Source organism: Anguilla rostrata, chromosome 11 (genome assembly GCF_018555375.3).
Source record: "Anguilla rostrata isolate EN2019 chromosome 11, ASM1855537v3, whole genome shotgun sequence".
NCBI lineage: Eukaryota > Metazoa > Chordata > Actinopteri > Anguilliformes > Anguillidae > Anguilla > Anguilla rostrata.
In genome coordinates, this window is record NC_057943.1 from 42,190,263 (window position 1) to 42,207,709 (window position 17,447).

The 17,447-nt window shown below is 48.8% G+C and overlaps 1 protein-coding gene across 1 annotated transcript in view; it reads right to left on the reverse strand.

Annotated features, from left to right (window-relative positions):
- Window positions 1-473: 473 nt before the first annotated feature.
- Window positions 474-17,447, reverse strand: part of LOC135234987 (putative helicase mov-10-B.2) — a 28,517-nt gene continuing 11,543 nt past the window's right edge. The window contains 15 exon segments of the mRNA XM_064300161.1: window positions 474-1,222; window positions 2,241-2,356; window positions 4,547-4,635; window positions 5,730-5,855; window positions 6,538-6,612; window positions 7,075-7,269; window positions 9,006-9,123; window positions 9,218-9,326; window positions 10,762-10,860; window positions 12,005-12,102; window positions 12,207-12,310; window positions 13,168-13,335; window positions 13,990-14,179; window positions 16,492-16,638; window positions 17,172-17,320. Coding sequence (XP_064156231.1) covers window positions 1,161-1,222; window positions 2,241-2,356; window positions 4,547-4,635; window positions 5,730-5,855; window positions 6,538-6,612; window positions 7,075-7,269; window positions 9,006-9,123; window positions 9,218-9,326; window positions 10,762-10,860; window positions 12,005-12,102; window positions 12,207-12,310; window positions 13,168-13,335; window positions 13,990-14,179; window positions 16,492-16,638; window positions 17,172-17,320 — 1,845 coding nt within the window. The 3' untranslated portion in view covers window positions 474-1,160.

The following is a 17,447-nucleotide window of genomic DNA, read 5'->3' on the forward strand; positions in this document are numbered from 1 at the left end:
GACATTTTGCATCCATACATGAAAACATGTTATGGTGTGGATAAAAAAGCACGTGAGTTCCAGTTCTAAAAGTTTGGGAACCACTGGAGTGACCCATTCTCAGAGTCATGTGCAGACAGAGTGAGTTCTTACCATGTTGGATCTCAGCTTTACCATTTCAGTTGGCATGTAATTCTGGTGCCTAACTAGAAGATGCGTTTCACTGAAAGCATTTATCACGCAATCCGAATAGGAATCTAAAATGGTGAAAAGTCTGTTCCTTAAACATCCTCTGTTATTAGTGGGTGATTCACATACAGGATTTTCACAAGTAAACGGTTCAACCTGCATGTTTTCATTGATTAAACAGTGGAAGAAATCAATCGGTTATTTTCTGAATTTGATTTGAAATGACTTTGTGTTTGTCAGAATATTTCATGAAAACCGCCTTTTTTTTAAAAGTGTTTCTGGAAAGAAAAATGACAATGAGGCAATTAAAGTTGTTCATTGGTAAATTGTACATGTAATCAGCGATTTATTAAATTATTCTACAATAAATTACATCAAGTTTCACAATTATGAGAATGTAATCTTTTCACTAATATATTTTGACAATAATGCTCTGTAAAATATGTAAATATGAATGCAGTTTCATTCAGCTCTACTGAATGTTGAATTTCTGGAATGATTTTCAGGAATTTAAAAAAATATTAAAATATTTTTTAAAATCATTTTAAATATTTCCCTGAGGTAAGTGTTAAGTTGGTTTGATCACCCCTGGTCACCAGCCTGTTTATACACCCAGTGCAGTCACTTTTCTTACATTTAAAATGTTTCTTCAGCCACAAGATGTATACTCACTTTTTAAACATATGTTCAATGATATGTGTAATATTTTTATGTAAAGTCATTTCTCAACAAGAGGTGAGTATTGGCACCTCATTACAGTTTGTTCTGTAATGTATATTTGCTTCCAGTTCACTGATTGGCAGCCCACTAAACACATTGCCTGCTTAAAATTAAATGTTATTTTGACTACAAAGGGCCTTTCAGGATGGTCAATAAAGGCTCAGTGAATCCAACACTTTCCCTGGGTTTTGCACTGCCGCAGTCGTGGGCCCTTGGTCCCCTGTGATATCACCTCTTCTTTGGAATTCAGCCCCGCCCAGTCTTCCAAAAGCTCACTGTTCGTTCCTCCACTCCGGGTGGAGCTGCTGCTGCACCACACTTTCCTCGGTCTCCACTAGGGGGCAGAGTGTTCATTAGGTTAGACAGGTTGCTGCAGCCCAGGTTTGAGTTCAAATCAGTTGCCATTCAGTCAATTTCGGGTCCGAATGGAGAGCCAGGTCATTCATTTCAAAAGCTTCACAGGCCTACAGGCATATTACATTTCATCAGTTGACTCAAACTTCAGTTAATTTTTTTATTTGACTGAACTGCAATGGAACTGCCCCACACTGCACTGCAGACCCTCCCACACACCATTGGCCTATGAGAAATCCTGAAGCCACCCTTATGGCCAGCTAGTAAAGATTCCTGTAGTGATTATTCTCTGTTCTTAATGACCGAGGTCACGTAAAATGTACTAGATAATCAGGTTAGTGTACACCTGTAGCCTGTGTCATCCTGCAATTTCTTTAGATGGGAAAAACAGGGGTATCTTCCGGACGGTTACAAACATTTCAGTCTTTGATTGCGTAAAGAAGCCACACCTGGTTTCTGGGGTTAAATTAGCTGCTCATACCAAGTAAACCACAAAAATCATGACGACACTGCACCCGTCCATGACACACAGGAACAGGGCCTCACCCCTTATTTTGATATTTTTATATAAAGGACACTCCTAGAAGCAAGCTACAGCTGTACATACCAGAATAATCCGAAAACAATGAGTTCAGTTAATGTTGTGGAACTGGTAAGCACAGAGGGCTACATTTTAGGCTCAAAGATTGCTTCTATCCTTTATATGCAGCCAGAAAATAGAAAGAACTGTGGTGATAACTTGCTATGCACCAGCAAGTGACTAGGCCCTGGGTCAAATATGTCTAACTCTTTAGATGGCAGTAAAATTAGAAAACACCCCTGCAGATCTCAAAACTAATAATAACAGGTCTCCTTAAATGTTTGTCAACAAATTCCGAATGACCCACCCTAGGGACCATCTTGTTTGGAATGCAGCTTGGACAGCAAAAGACGGGTTGGTGTGCCAGGAACGGAAATATACGTTTAAAAAGAAAACGTTTAACTGTCACGGTGCCTACCCTCTTCTTCTTTGATTTTGAGTGCAGCCAAGCGGTCTATCACTTCCTCTTCCCCCTCTTCAGCGGTGTAGTCGAAGCCACTGTACCCGGTCATCTCTGAGCAGTAGCTGATGAACCTGGTGTGGAGAGGGAGGGTCAGTAGCTGATTAACCTGGTGTGGGGAGGGAGGGTCAGTAGCTGATTAACTTGGGATGGGGAGGGAGGGGCAGTAGCTGATGAGCCTGGGGTGGGAGGGAGGGTCAGTAGCTGATGAGCCTGGGGTGGGGAGGGAGGGTCAGTAGCTGATGAGCCTGGGGTGGGGAGGAGGGTCAGTAGCTGATTAACCTGGGGTGGGGAGGGAGGGTCAGTAGCTGATGAGCCTGGGGTGGGGAGGGAGGGTCAGTAGCTGATGAGCCTGGGGTGGGGAGGGAGGGTCAGTAGCTGATTAACCTGGGGTGGGGAGGGAGGGTCAGTAGCTGATGAGCCTGGGGTGGGGAGGGAGGGTCAGTAGCTGATTAACCTGGGGTGGGGAGGGAGGGTCAGTAGCTGATGAGCCTGGGGTGGGGAGGGAGGGTCAGTAGCTGATGAACCTGGTGTGGGGAGGGGAGAGTCAGTAGCTGATGAGCCTGGGGTGGGGAGGGAGGGTCAGTAGCTGATGAACCTGGTGTGGGGAGGGAGGGTCAGTAGCTGATGAGCCTGGGGTGGGGAGGGAGGGTCAGTAGCTGATGAACCTGGTGTGGGGAGGGAGGGTCAGTAGCTGATGAGCCTGGGGTGGGGAGGGAGGGTCAGTAGCTGATTAACCTGGGGTGGGGAGGGAGGGTCAGTAGCTGATTAACCTGGGGTGGGGAGGGGAGGGTCAGTAGCTGATTAACCTGGGGTGGAGAGGGAGGGTCAGTAGCTGATGAACCTGGGGTGGAGAGGGAGGGTCAGTAGCTGATTAACCTGGGGTGGGGAGGGGAGGGTCAGTAGCTGATTAACCTGGGGTGGGGAGGGAGAGTCAGTAGCTGATTAACCTGTTATGGGGAGGGGAGGGTCAGTAGCTGATGAACCTGGGGTGGAGAGGGAGGGTCAGTAGCTGATGAACCTGGGGTGGGGAGGGAGGTCAGTAGCTGATGAATCTGGGGTGGGGAGGGAGGGTCAGTAGCTGATGAACCTGGGGTGGAGAGGGAGGGTCAGTAGCTGATCAACCTGAGGTGGGGAGGGAGGTCAGTAGCTGATGAGCCTGGGGTGGGGAGGGAGGGTCGGTAGCTGATGAGCCTGGGTGGGGAGGGAGGGTCAGTAGCTGATGAACCTGGTGTGGGGAGGGAGGGTCAGTAGCTGATGAGCCTGGGGTGGGGAGGGAGGGTCAGTAGCTGATTAACCTGGGGTGGGGAGGGAGGGTCAGTAGCTGATGAACCTGGGGTGGGGAGGGAGGTCAGTAGCTGATGAACCTGGTGTGGGAGGGAGGGTCAGTAGCTGATGAGCCTGGGGTGGGGAGGGAGGGTCAGTAGCTGATGAACCTGGTGTGGGGAGGGAGGGTCAGTAGCTGATGAGCCTGGGTGGGGAGGGAGGGTCAGTAGCTGATTAACCTGGGGTGGAGAGGGAGGGTCAGTAGCTGATTAACCTGTTATGGGGAGGGGAGGGTCAGTAGCTGATGAACCTGGGGTGGGGAGGGAGGGTCAGTAGCTGATGAACCTGGGGTGGGGAGGAGGGTCAGTAGCTGATGAGCCTGGGGTGGGGAGGGAGGGTCAGTAGCTGATGAGCCTGGGGTGGGGAGGGAGGGTCAGTAGCTGATGAACCTGGTGTGGGGAGGGAGGGTCAGTAGCTGATGAGCCTGGGGTGGGGAGGGAGGGTCAGTAGCTGATTAACCTGGGGTGGAGAGGGAGGGTCAGTAGCTGATTAACCTGGTGTGGGGAGGGAGGGTCAGTAGCTGATGAACCTGGGGTGGGGAGGGAGGGTCAGTAGCTGATGAACCTGGGTGGGGAGGGAGGGTCAGTAGCTGATGAGCCTGGGGTGGGAGGGAGGGTCAGTAGCTGATTAACCTGGGGTGGAGAGGGAGGGTCAGTAGCTGATTAACCTGGTGTGGGGAGGGAGGGTCAGTAGCTGATGAACCTGGGGTGGGGAGGGAGGGTCAGTAGCTGATGAACCTGGGGTGGGGAGGGAGGGTCAGTAGCTGATCAACCTGAGGTGGGGAGGGAGGGTCAGTAGCTGATGAGCCTGGGGTGGGGAGGGAGGGTCAGTAGCTGATGAGCCTGGGGTGGGGAGGGAGGGTCAGTAGCTGATGAACCTGGGGTGGGGAGGGAGGGTCAGTAGCTGATTTTCAGCAGGCAAAGCGGCCTTATCCTTACCTTCCCCAGGTGGGGTCCTTGGTGAGGATTAAGGGGTTTCCCACCACGATCAGCAGGGCCTTGGCTCGGGTCACGGCCACGTTGAACCTCTGTGTGGGCGAGATAACGGCAGGCTCCGTCAGTACCGACAGGCTCCGTGAGTACCGACAGGCTCCATGAGTACCGACAGGCTCCGTCAGTACCGACAGGCTCCGTAGTACCGACAGGCTCCATGAGTACCACGCTCCAGACCGAAGGCTCCTCATCGAAGTCAGACCGACAGGCTCCGGTCCACGTATGAACTGCATACGACAGGCTCCATGAGTACCGACAGGCTCCATCAGTACGCAGCTCCGTCAGTACCGACAGGCTCCATGAGTACCGCAGGCTCCATCAGTACCGACAGGCTCCATCAGTACTGACAGGCTCCGACAGGCTCCATCAGTACCGACAGGCTCCATCAGTACCGACAGGCTCCGTCAGTACCGACAGGCTCCATGAGTACCGACAGGCTCCATCAGTACCGACAGGCTCCATGAGTACCGACAGGCTCCGTCAGTACCGACAGGCTCCATGAGTACCGACAGGCTCCGTCAGTACCGACAGGCTCCGTCAGTACCGACAGGCTCCATGAGTACCGACAGGCTCCATGAGTACCGACAGGCTCCGTCAGTACCGACAGGCTCCATGAGTACCGACAGGCTCCACCAGTACCGACAGGCTCCGTCAGTACCGACAGGCTCCATGAGTACCGACAGGCTCCATCAGTACCGATAGGCTCCGTCAGTACCGACAGGCTCCGTCAGTACCGACAGGCTCCACCAGTACCGACAGGCTAGCGCTCGGACAGAACCAACCGCAGGGTGGCTTTCCAACGGTCCCTATTTCGTCAACATCCCAGATTTACATGCAAATTCAAGCATCGGATATAACAGGTTTAACAGAGTCACTTACAATTTTTCCCACAATCCATTTCTACGGCTGTTAAACAATGGCAGCAGTTCTGGCAAAGTGCCTTGTTCAAAGGTACAATGACAGTCCACCTGGGATTTGAACCCTCAAGTTCAAAGTTACTGTACAAGCCCTGTTCCCTCAATGTTATACTACACTGAGCAGCAGTTTAAATATAAGTCAGAACATGCAGCAGTTTAATTTGACTGTATGTCGGAGGAAACGTGGGTAAGAGTGTAAACACGATGAGCACCTTCTCGCTCCTCAGGAAGCCGATGCTGAAGTGGTGGTCGAGCTTGACGTAGTTGGCGGTGCTGCGTACGGCCGAAACCAGGATCACCTTCCGCTCCTGCCCCTGGAACTCCTCCACCGAGCCCACCTGGGAGAGAGAGCGCACTTCAGAGCCGGGCCGGGCTGAGCCGAGCCGAGCCGAGCCGAGCCGAGCTGAGCCGGGCTGGGCTGAGCCGAGCCGAGCCGGGCCAAGCCGAACAGAACCGAGCCGAGCCGAGCCGAGCCGGGCCAAGCCGGGCCAAGCCGAACCGAGCCGAGCCGAGCCGAACCGAGCCGAGCCGAGCCGGGCCGGGCCGGGCCGAGCCGGGCCAAGCCAGGCTGGGCTGAGCCGAGCCAAGCCGGAGGGTTGGGTCACAGAATCGTTGGGCCTCATTCATGAAACATGTGTACGATCACATTTAATCGTAGACTGCGTGCAAGAACGTTTCCATGAATATTTCATCATTTTTTTCTTATCTGTATTTGTTTGTGGCTGTTCCCTTATGCTAATCACATGAACAGTTTTGCACATTAACATTTTCAGCCAGCCAGCATTCATCATCTCACACACCTGGGATACGCACAGAAACAAAAGTCACATGTGTCATGGATCTCATATTTTTTTGTAAGAATATTTTTAAAGAACAAATGTATGAATCATTTAAGAAAAGTTTTGTGAAAGAGACCCATTGACTTGAGGCCTGGGCCCGTTGAGAACCTGATATGACTGTGCAGCATTATCACAGTTTGCCATTTTAGCAGAACTTCACTGTGTATTTTGTAGGATATACCTTCAGTTCATTGATGTCGTTCAGCACGCTAAGCTCCTTGTCAACAGATTTGATGGCTTTCTGGATTTTCTGAACCTAAAAAATAAATACAACAAAACAAATGAGACAACGAAAACAATTAACGAATATGAAAACAAAGGATGAACTTAAACATTTTAAATCAACTCCGTTTAGGAAAATTTGTGCCAAAAAGGCACTTATTTCCCTTGACACCTTGAATCTTTGATCGAATAAAAAATTCTAAATTACATTCATAATTACAGCAAAATGAGTTGCTGCTCATTTTTGTTTCTTTCAGCTTACTCAAACCGCTGTCCTTGCATGACTGCATTCTTCAGATATTCATTTAGATGGAGCTAAATCTATGCCTACTCATAACTGCAGAACGGTAGAGGCAAACAAAGCAACAAGTTCTCCTGCACCTTAGTGACTCACAAAAATGACTCAGTCTTTGGCTCACAGCATTTTTGGTATTGGCTCTGCAATGGCATCGGGATGTTTGTGCGACTAGCGCGTTCCAGAAAAGAGGCATTTCACCTGCTTCCTGTAGGGGGCGATGATGCCGATGTCCCTGGGTGAGAGCCTGGCGATGCCCTTCTTGCCCTGGGACTCGAGCAGCAGCTTCTTGAGGTAGTCGACCAGGACGTCGATCTCGGAAAGGTTGAAGAAGGACGGGCTGTTGCCCTCTCGCTCGTCCTTCCCGCTCACTCCGTGGAAAATCAAGGGGAAGCCCTGAAAGGAGGGAAAGAGAGTCAGCCTCAGCCTGCTCACAAAGCCCCAACACACGGCCCACCCGCCACTGGCATCAAACAAAGAGGAACTTTTCAGTTTGGGCTTCTGCTTTTGTTCACCAGAACAGCGAGTTCATTATTTCCTCAAATCACAAAAAACCCTTTATCCCCTACAGGCGGCTAACGGTTCCCGGTGGAACCGGGGCAGTTCCTGGCTAAACGTGCCCTGGTGAACGTTAGCCACACCGGCTGCGGCTGAATCGGTGATACGGAGAAGGCGGCACAGACCTGAACAGACTCTGATATTTACAGAAGCGGCTCGGGGCCCGAGGCCAGGAGAAACACCTGCAATCCCACAGAATCTAAGACCCAGGGAAGGAGAAGGATAGAGGATGACCCGCTCGGAAGAGGAGGCATGCATCCCAGAATTCAGTTCTTCCGTGCCTAGTGTTGCATTATGCCCAATATGGGGCCTGTTGCTCTGAAGTTCCTTCACTATTTCCTGCACAGGAAAGTGGAACAGCACCACGGCGATAAGCAATCCTGACAAATAACACGCTTCACAGGCGGACTGGTCAGAAAGAGCAGCTCTTTCAGTCCATTCATGTGCAAATGATTCACGAGAAAGCTCGCAGAAAACAATAACCATTTTGCCTGTAAGCACAACTGTAAGCGCCCACTGGACTGTAACTGAACAAACTGCAGCGTGCACAGTATCCTACAAGGCCCCTCTTTAGTACACACAAGGGTTACACAGACATATTCTGTGTGTTTCAAATATGGTTGGTGATATATGGGACATACCATATTGTTGAAATGACTTTAGCTAATGAGGTGTAGTCCACTCACTGGTGTATGCTAAGTAAATCCTTCAGCTTCTGCTTTCATGACACATACTGTAGATCATTTTGGTATTCCAATAATAATACTATTAATTTCTACTAGTATTTTTGCAATGATTATTTGTCATAGTATTATTGGTAGTATTGATGTTTTTAAATATAATGTGATCCTAGTGTTCCCCCCCCCCGTTGAGCTCACCTTCTTGGGCAGGTACTCCCCTCCTCCCCCCCCCCTTGAGCTCACCTTCTTGGGCAGGTACTCCCCTGCTCCCCCCCCCCCCCTCGCCTTGAGCTACCTTCTTGGGCAGGCGCTCCAAACCCCCCCCACCCCCCTCGAGCTCACCTTCTTGGGCAGGTACTGCCCTGCTCCCCCCACCTTGAGCTCACCTTCTTGGGCAGGTACTCCCCTGCTCCCCCCCCCCCCTTGTGCTCACCTTCTTGGGCAGGTGCTCCAAACCCCCCCCTCCTTGAGCTCACCTTCTTGGACAGGTACTCCCCTGCTCCCCCCGCCCCCCCCTTGAGCTCACCTTCTTGGGCAGGTGCTCCCAAACCCCCCCCCCCCCTTGAGCTCACCTTCTTGGGCAGGTGCTCCCAAACCCCCCCCCCCTCGAGCTCACCTTCTTGGGCAGGTACTCCCCTGCTCCCCCCCCCCCTTGAGCTCACCTTCTTGGGCAGGTACTCCCCTGCTCCTCCCCCCCTTGAGCTCACCTTCTTGGGCAGGTACTCCCAAACACTCCCCCCCTTGAGCTCACCTTCTTGGGCAGGTACTCCCAAACCCCCCCCCCCTTCGAGCTCACCTTCTTGGGCAGGTACTCCCAAACCCCCCCCCCCCCCCCCCCTTCGAGCTCACCTTCTTGGGCAGGTACTCCCCTGCTCCCCCCCCCTTCGAGCTCACCTTCTTGGGCAGGTGCTCCCAGGAGCAGTAGGAGTTCCTCAGGATCTCGTCTGCGTACACCTGCAGCTCCCCCTCGTAGAAGAGCTCATTAGGGATCTTGAGGATGGCGGGGTGGGATCTGGGAGGAGTTTGGGAAAGAGGACACATTGGAGGGTGCGTTCGGTCCCTGCGATGAAGAGGAAGATGAAGAGGGCAAGGGGAAGGCCATGTACCTGTAGTTCCTCAGCAGCTTGGTGACAAAGCGTCTGTCGAACTGCTGGGTTTCCTCGTCCTTCTTGTAAAGACGGTTGTGTTTCATAAGCCTCTCCAGCAAAGACAGGCCTACAGAGAATTTTACAGCACATATCAAATGCAGGTTCTGCGACAGGCAGCCTGACTTGCGTCTGTGAGGCCAGATTTTCATCTCTGTGAAGCCAGACTTTCATCTCGGTGAAGCCAGATACTGTATTAATCTCTGTGAAGCCAGATTTTCATCTCTGTGCATTTCCATTGTGCCTTCACAGTACTGCCCAAGGGAGATGTACAGTGGCAGCCAAGAGGCCTGAAACTGGCAGCACTGGTAGTGCACCCGCATTTCGTTTTCCATGAGCAACGCACTCTTTTTCAGGTCGTTAGCGCAGCTGCAGCGATGTTTGACGCATCGTTCTCTTTCACTGTGATATTAATCCCCATCATCTCACAGGCGTTCCTCCCCCTGCCTGCCCGTCACACAGCTCGCCGTGGGAAGTCGCTCACACTATGAGTCACAGATAAAGTACTGCAGCCCCAGCAACGCTGTCACGATTTGACTGGCTGGTGTGGGGACATGATTTTCCGCTGCATACTCTATTTTTATATAAAGTTTTTGACTATTTGTCACTCAGAGGTGTCTGATTTAGCCATCTCATGGTGCGCATGTGTGTGAGTATGGCATATTAACCATATTAAGCTTTCATTATTTCCCACATAAATAATCATTTGTGATATGCATGTGATGTCTTAAACATTATTTTTGCAAATCTGCAGTAGAGCTCTTTTTGCCCAAATGACCCCCCCGACCCCTAACGTCTTCCCACTGATCGTTAAGGGGTGCGTGACCTTTAACCCCTACACACCCCCAGTGCACTTCCTGTCCGAATACAGGAGATAGCAGATACCGCTGACCTGTGAGGAAGACAAGCATCTTTCCACCAACGGAGAAGTTTTTTGTTTAAAATGTCAACAAAATACTACGCATACTTGCCTAGCAACCTGATACAGTATGTACCAACCACTGAGATTTAAATATTGATGTCATCCCAACCAACCAGAGTAATACAATTTAAACATTAAACTTCCTATAAGACATTTTGTAACGCGTGAATTTTTCTGAGACTATCAGCATCCTGAGCAGAACTTTGTAACTCTGTGCAGTTGCTGTCTCCTCAAGCTAGTATTAAAGAGGTATGAGGCCTACTCTCCCAACAGCCCTCTGATTTCTCCCCCAAACACCTCAGCTCTCTCTTCTGTTCTTCTCGGTGCTTCACGGGGATATCAAGAGGCACTCTTCAGGCACGTATCACCAAATTATAAAACTAAATTTCAATTCAAGATGAGTGTGTCTGTGCGTACATGCATTTGTGTGGGCGCATGTGTTGAAAGCAGAAATATGTTTCAATTTTCAGTTTAATGTATTTTAACTCGAGGAAAGAAACCTCATCTCATTATGAAGAAGGGAAAAACCCTGGCGGTTCATCAGAGTCTCTGTGATTGGCGGAGATGAGGTTGTGGAGCTCACCCAGTCCATGCTGAATGGCCAGGGGGGATCGCAGGATGGGCCCCAGCTGTTGAGGGTCGCCAGCGAGGACCAGCTGTCCAGTCTCCGCACACAGTAACCCTGAGGACACAGGACAGGGGCACTAAGACAGCGCTGGATCCAGACTGGGGTTAGAAGAGACACACTTCAAAAAAAAGTCATGGGAAATTGGTTTGTCATTACTGCCCAAAACACAATCACCAATTCCGCAAAAACATAAGCAGTACAATAACACTAAAGTTGGTGGTATGGAAATAATATAACGGTTCAGATGCCATAAATAAAACATTTAATCAAAAATTGTCCAGCTCTTTGTACAGTTTTGCAAATATGCTGTAATCTATTTTTCATAATAAAATGCTGTAGAACATTAGGTTCCTCTGGTGGGTTTCCTTTGGGTTTACTACGATGTCCTAGATGGTTGCATACAAGATGGTGTAATAACATTTGCCTTATATCTCATACAAGAGGGCATCAGCTCACTATAGTGAAATTGCACATATGCCATCCCAATAATAATGGCAACACAAGTGTGAAAATGAGCATCAGTGTGCTGGCATTCATTCGTTGAACTGGGCAGTGCAGCTTCATAGCACATAATCATTTAGCCATTTAGCAAACGCTCTTCCTCCTGGATATGAAATACAGTATATGATCAGAGAGTGTAAATATGTGGGCTTCTTCGTAAATATATTAATATATTTCGTATATTGCAATAATTTGTATATTTCCCCACATATGGTGCAGTGTTTAAATAACCTGATGATATGTTTTATTACAATATATTTCTGGTATATTCCATTTTAATGAGGGCTTTTCCAGAGCGAAGTAAATAAGGGTAAATAACAAGGCAAGGCAATGCTAGACCTAGAGAATCGATGAAGTCACAGGCACATATGAGTCAACTGTGGAGCCAAGCGCAGGAGCAAGAGCAAAAAAGTAGAGTAGCCATAGCAACAGTACATTTAAGGTAATGGAAGAAATCACGCCAATAACAACTGCAACCGTTTCATGTTTTGCTTCTCAATAAACTTCATGTAACTTCCTCTGATGAAACCCCACCCAGGTGACCAGCCTAGCCATGCAAAGTGGGGAGCTTGAGTGGGCTGGCAGACAGGCTGGTTAGAGTGAAGGCTGATTTGGTTCGCTGACATAACCGCCCCCCCCCCCCCCCCGCGCCCGGCTCCCCCTCCCCCCTGCCCTCCCACTGAGGTCCCAGCGTTACCTGAAAGGCCAATGATGCACTCAGGCTCTACGGCGTGCCCCGCCTCGTCTATGAATATGTGGGAGAAGTGGCTTGTGGGAAGGCCTCCGGACACAAGCCTGTGGAGCAGCAGTAGCGAAAGCTGTCAGGACAAAACAATGCCCACCCCCCCTCCAAGAAAGCAGTGTCATACAGAACATGGTGATGTGCAGAACCACCCTACCGTCCAGCCGTCACCACAGTGGTGACCAAGATTTTGTACTCCATCAGGCTCTCCTTGGAGGGGAACACAAAGCAGTCCTGGGCGGGGTCCCAGTTGCAGCAGCTCTAAGCAACACAGAGCAGGACACATGCACAGTGAGACAGGACCACTGACCCTCTGGCCAATCAGAGTCCATTTAGCACTGACCCTCTGGCCTGTCAGTGTCCATTTAGCACTGACCCTCTGGCCAATCAGTGTCCATTTAGCACTGACCCTGTGGCCTATCAGTGTCTATTTAGTACTGACCCTCTGGCCAATCAGTGTCCATTTAGCACTGACCCTGTGGCCTATCAGTGTCCATTTAGCACAGAGCCTCTGGCCTTCCTATTTGTGAAGGAAAAGCCACCAAGTTTCTTCTGTCCAGTGATCTCAAAGTCCTGTCCTTGGAGAGCTTTTGTAGTTTCATTTCAATCAACGGCCAATTTAGTTCTGGGAAAACAAAGTGTGTGGACTCTTTAAGCCCCAAACACACGGTGTGTGGACTCTTTAAGCACCAAGCACACGGTGTGTGGACTCTTTAAGCACCAAACACACGGTGTGTGGACTCTTTAAGCCCCAAACACACGGTGTGTGGACTCTTTAAGCACCAAACACACGGTGTGTGGACTCTTTAAGCCCCAAACACACAGTGTGTGGACTCTTTAAGCACCAAACACACGGTGTGTGGACTCTTTAAGCCCCAAACACACAGTGTGTGGACTCTTTAAGCACCAAACACACGGTGTGTGGACTCTTTAAGCCCCAAACACACGGTGTGTGGACTCTTTAAGCACCAAACACACGGTGTGTGGACTCTTTAAGCACCAAGCACTTCAGCGATGAACCAGTGCAGGACATGCCTGCCCCAGCAGTGAAATGTGGGTCCAGTGAGATGGGGCCCAATCCCGGTGTGCGGGCGGAGGGCCTCGGGCGTGAGACTCACCATGAGCGCAGCGGGGACCTCCCGCTGGTCCCTGCTGCTGGCGTACAGGCGGTAGATGTGATGCGCGTCCACGCCACCGTTCTGCAGCGTGCGCTCGCACAGCAGGTCCGCCGCGCTGTTGGACGGGGCGCAGGCCAGGATGCGGGCCGAGGGGTTCACCTTGTGCACCTGAGACACACGGGAGACGACGGACAAGGGCCTTCATCACCGCCGCTAATGCCCGCGCTATGACCTCAGCTTGCAGAGCTGGGTACAATACGCACTGACGTTCAGAGCTTAACACATTTCTGTAGGACGAGGCTAACAAATCCAAATGTCTGGGCATATTACATCAACGCGTCGTCGTTATGTGCTGCCAATGGCAGTCTTCAGTACCAAACTCAAAAGCCTCATTTAACCTCTTTAGACACCAGCAAAAAAGACCTGCAGGTTGCTGAGTAGTAATTCATTTATTTTCATCAAGAAACAGAACAAAATTATTATTTTGTGTTTTCGGTTTATATCCAATTTTACTAGCATCCGAAATTTCAATTATCACAAATACACGTATATGAATTTTCAAAAAATACACAACTAACCAAAACATGTAAAAGATTATGTTCTAAAAATTGGCGAAAATAAAAGTTAAAAGAGCTCGAGCTTCTTAATTAAGACCGAAGACAAACACGCCCACAGGTTACATCATCGTTTACGGGAAATTACAACAAAAGGCAGTTTCATAATCATAACGCGCAATGGAAAACAACAACAAACGGGCGAGGCGGTCTAGTGGGTTCCATTAGCTCCCTTAATATTTGCGTGATTGAAACGTTGCTCACACACCTGCTTGATAGCTTCAACCACAGTGACGGTCTTTCCTGTTCCAGGAGGCCCAAACACCAGGTAGGGTGCGGGTTTAGACGCTCCCATCACGATGCACTGGACTGCGCCGTACTGCTCCGGGTTCTTCTCCAACTTCCGGTCAAACAGCCTGAAAACACGACGGGACGGGTCAGTCAGCCCCAGACCCCTGCTAACACACCCCCGCGGATCGAGGGGACGGACGTCCGCAGGGTCCGCGTGTTTTTACTGCAAACTTTCCCGCAGCAGTGTGCAACAGAAGACCGTATTTTGTGTAAAATGCTAAACTAGTGTAACGTCGTGGACGATGAACAATGAGATACACAGCACGCATTCTGGTGTCTAAAACTCAACAGGAGTGACAGTTTAACGTTTACAGAGCGCAATTTAAAACACAAACACCGGAGTTGCATTGTATTCATTCACTTCATTTGAGAACCGTGTTGTCTTAAATTAATATTCATTACTGTGGACCTTTTATTCATTTATTTTGCCTAAAATAGTATTTGCCTCATGAAATGTGGCAAATACTATGTGTATACAAATGTGAAACACAAGCAGAACTGTTTTAACTATATGCCAGATCACTCTGTAGTTTTAAATCTACAACCATGGTGACCAACAGCACTTAAAATTGAGGCACAATCTCACATTTTGGTGTTTGGTACCACTTTCCATAATTTCCCTAAATATGCAAAGCAAAGTCAATCATCACAGTTTCATTACACAGTGTAGACTAAATTTACATAAAGTTTCCCTCTGTCTGAAAAACTAGCCATTGATAGTAAAATGTGACAGATTGACAATGCAAGGCCATTCATTACTGTTTTTAAATGAGACTGCAAATTGTGGATTGTCTTGGTCTTAAACTGAATGATTTGTTTAATCACATTAATGTACGCTACTTTGCCTTTTGTATTCTTGAGGTGATCAGGTGATCAAAGGACATAAGAGTAGTTCAGACATCTGTACATTTAAGCACCTGAAACTGTAACAAACATGGAAACTCTTCCCTCTCCATCTCAGATGATGCACGATGATAACCATCCCAGAACCAAAATGGCTTCCATGCTTACATATTGGTAGGGGTTGAGGTGAGGTGAGCTTTTGAAAGGTGCAATTTAAATCAGCTTGTAATCATCAGTAATCATAATCGTCCGCTGATGTCTTCTTTGTTCTCTACTGGGAATCCAAAACTCACAAGTTGTTCCTAAATAGCTTCATTTTAAATGAGGACCTAAAACAAAATTTCAGAGGAAGCTCAATTTAAACTAGCAGGAAGAACTTAGCACAAGAATTAGCAGAAAACACTAGCTTAGGCCCGTACTTGTTGCTTTTTCAGAACTTGTTGATGTCAGAAAAAAGAAATGGTCATAAAAACCTTTAAAAGTAGAACGGCCAAGGTCATGGAATGCCAAGTGTGATTGACAGTATGGAGGAAGGAGTCTGTGAGCAGGACACAGACACTGATAGAGAAGTCAACAGAGCACTCTTGGGGTTTAGACCTCAATCTGGGAAAGACTCAGGATTGAATGGCATGTGCTGGGCAGCACTACTGATTCAACTTCCTGTCACGAAATGCTGAACTTCTGCAGACTTTGTCATTCTTTTGGCCCCTAAAGGCTAGCTCTTCTACATGCTGTTTTCTGTCCAATGCAAAAAAAAATAAAGAAAAAGAAGTCAGATCAATTTGTTGTCGTTGTGGCTGTTGCTTAGACATTTGTGTTCTCCGATGCCACTGTTTATGAGTTGAAGGCAAGCCAGCGCTCATTTGTCTGTCTATTCACCAGCCAATGTACCCTCGCAGTCACTTATTGATTTATGTCATCTCTTAAAGACCTAAAGGGCAGAATTTAAATCTCTATGACTAATCTCAATTTACATTCAAGGCAGCCAGCAGATGCTCTTATCCACAGTGACTTGGACAGCTTACATTCTTTACATACAAACCATTTTACAGCCGGATTTTTCTGAAGCGATTCAGCTGAATTTCGCTACGTTCTTTCCCTGGGTTTTACCCAACTCCACACTTAATCTCATATTCTCTTCTCTCTTATCACTGCTTTTCTCACAAGCACCAGTGTTACTCTGCCCGTTTCTGAGCTGAATTGTTTAATTACTGTTATTTCTCAAATTCCTTTTAAACAAAAGTCCAATAAACAGCTGAATATTTACGAGGTGGTGGGGGGGGTGAGTGCCTGACTGAGTGTACTGAGTGCCTGAGCTGAGGGGGGGGGGGGGGTACTGAGTGCCTGACCTGAGTGAGGGGGGGGGGGGTACTGAGTGCCTGATCTGAGTGAGGGGGGTACTGAGTGCCTGACTGAGGGGGTAGTGGACCTGAGTGGCTGAGTGAGGTTGGTACTGAGTGCCTGATCTGAGTGAGGGATTGGGGGTCGGGCGCCGGGGTGGGTTGCGCTGGGAGCTGGCTGTGACCTGAGTTGACTGTAGGGGTGGTTGTGTATGAACGTCCTCATTGCTCAGGACACTGTTCACTCAGCAGAGGGAAACAGCACCTCCTCCAGGCGGTTCTGGACCGCCAGCAGCACGGCCCGGTGCTGCAGCTTCAGAGGGAAGCGGTTGATGGTGAACTCCACGTTGAACTTCATTTTGTCTATGAAACCGTCCTTCATTCTGCAAGAGACACACCCTGTGAGTCACTCAGCAAGAGAGGAGAAAACAAAAGCAGACGCTCTACACCCTTCTCCCCAGACTGGAACAAAATGTCCATAATCACAGAATTTACAGAATTTACGATTGTTTACAGAAACATAACATACTGAATGTACATTGAAATACAATATTATGAAGACATTGCAGCACTTCACAATATATGGGCAAATACAGAGTATTTCCATTTTCAGATATGGCAAGTACATTTTTTATATATCAACTGCTGTGAAATATAGCTATCTTTATACTTTTAGTATATTGTATATTGCACTACACTGCACTTCTATAAGGGTACATGCAGGAGATTTTAGTCCTGTGGCTGTACAACAGGTCTCACCCAAACCAAATGTCACTCAAACCAAAAATACTTGCTAAAGTCAGTGAACCACTGGGCCTTTCCTCACAGAGGTTATTAATCTGAATAACTGAGCTTATCTGAGGGCCGAACGATGCCGATAGGCTGAGAGGGGTCAGCTGACAGCGTGTGATCTTACTTCTTGGAGAAGCCCAGCTTCACGGACTCCAGCTCCACCCTGTGGACGTGGCCCTTGTACTTGGTGAGGGGTTCCCCGTCCCCAACCTTGGACACCAGGAGGTGGTCCCCTTTCAGGACCGAGGGTCTGTTTTCTGCCACGCCCGGGACCTGAGGAACAGGAGCACAGAAACGACCGGAGGCTGCTCGTAAGCTGCTCACTGCTCAATGATCGAAAACGTGCCAGAAGCCAGGGTGGCCACACTCAATAAAATCAGATAACAATGAACGTGGAAAT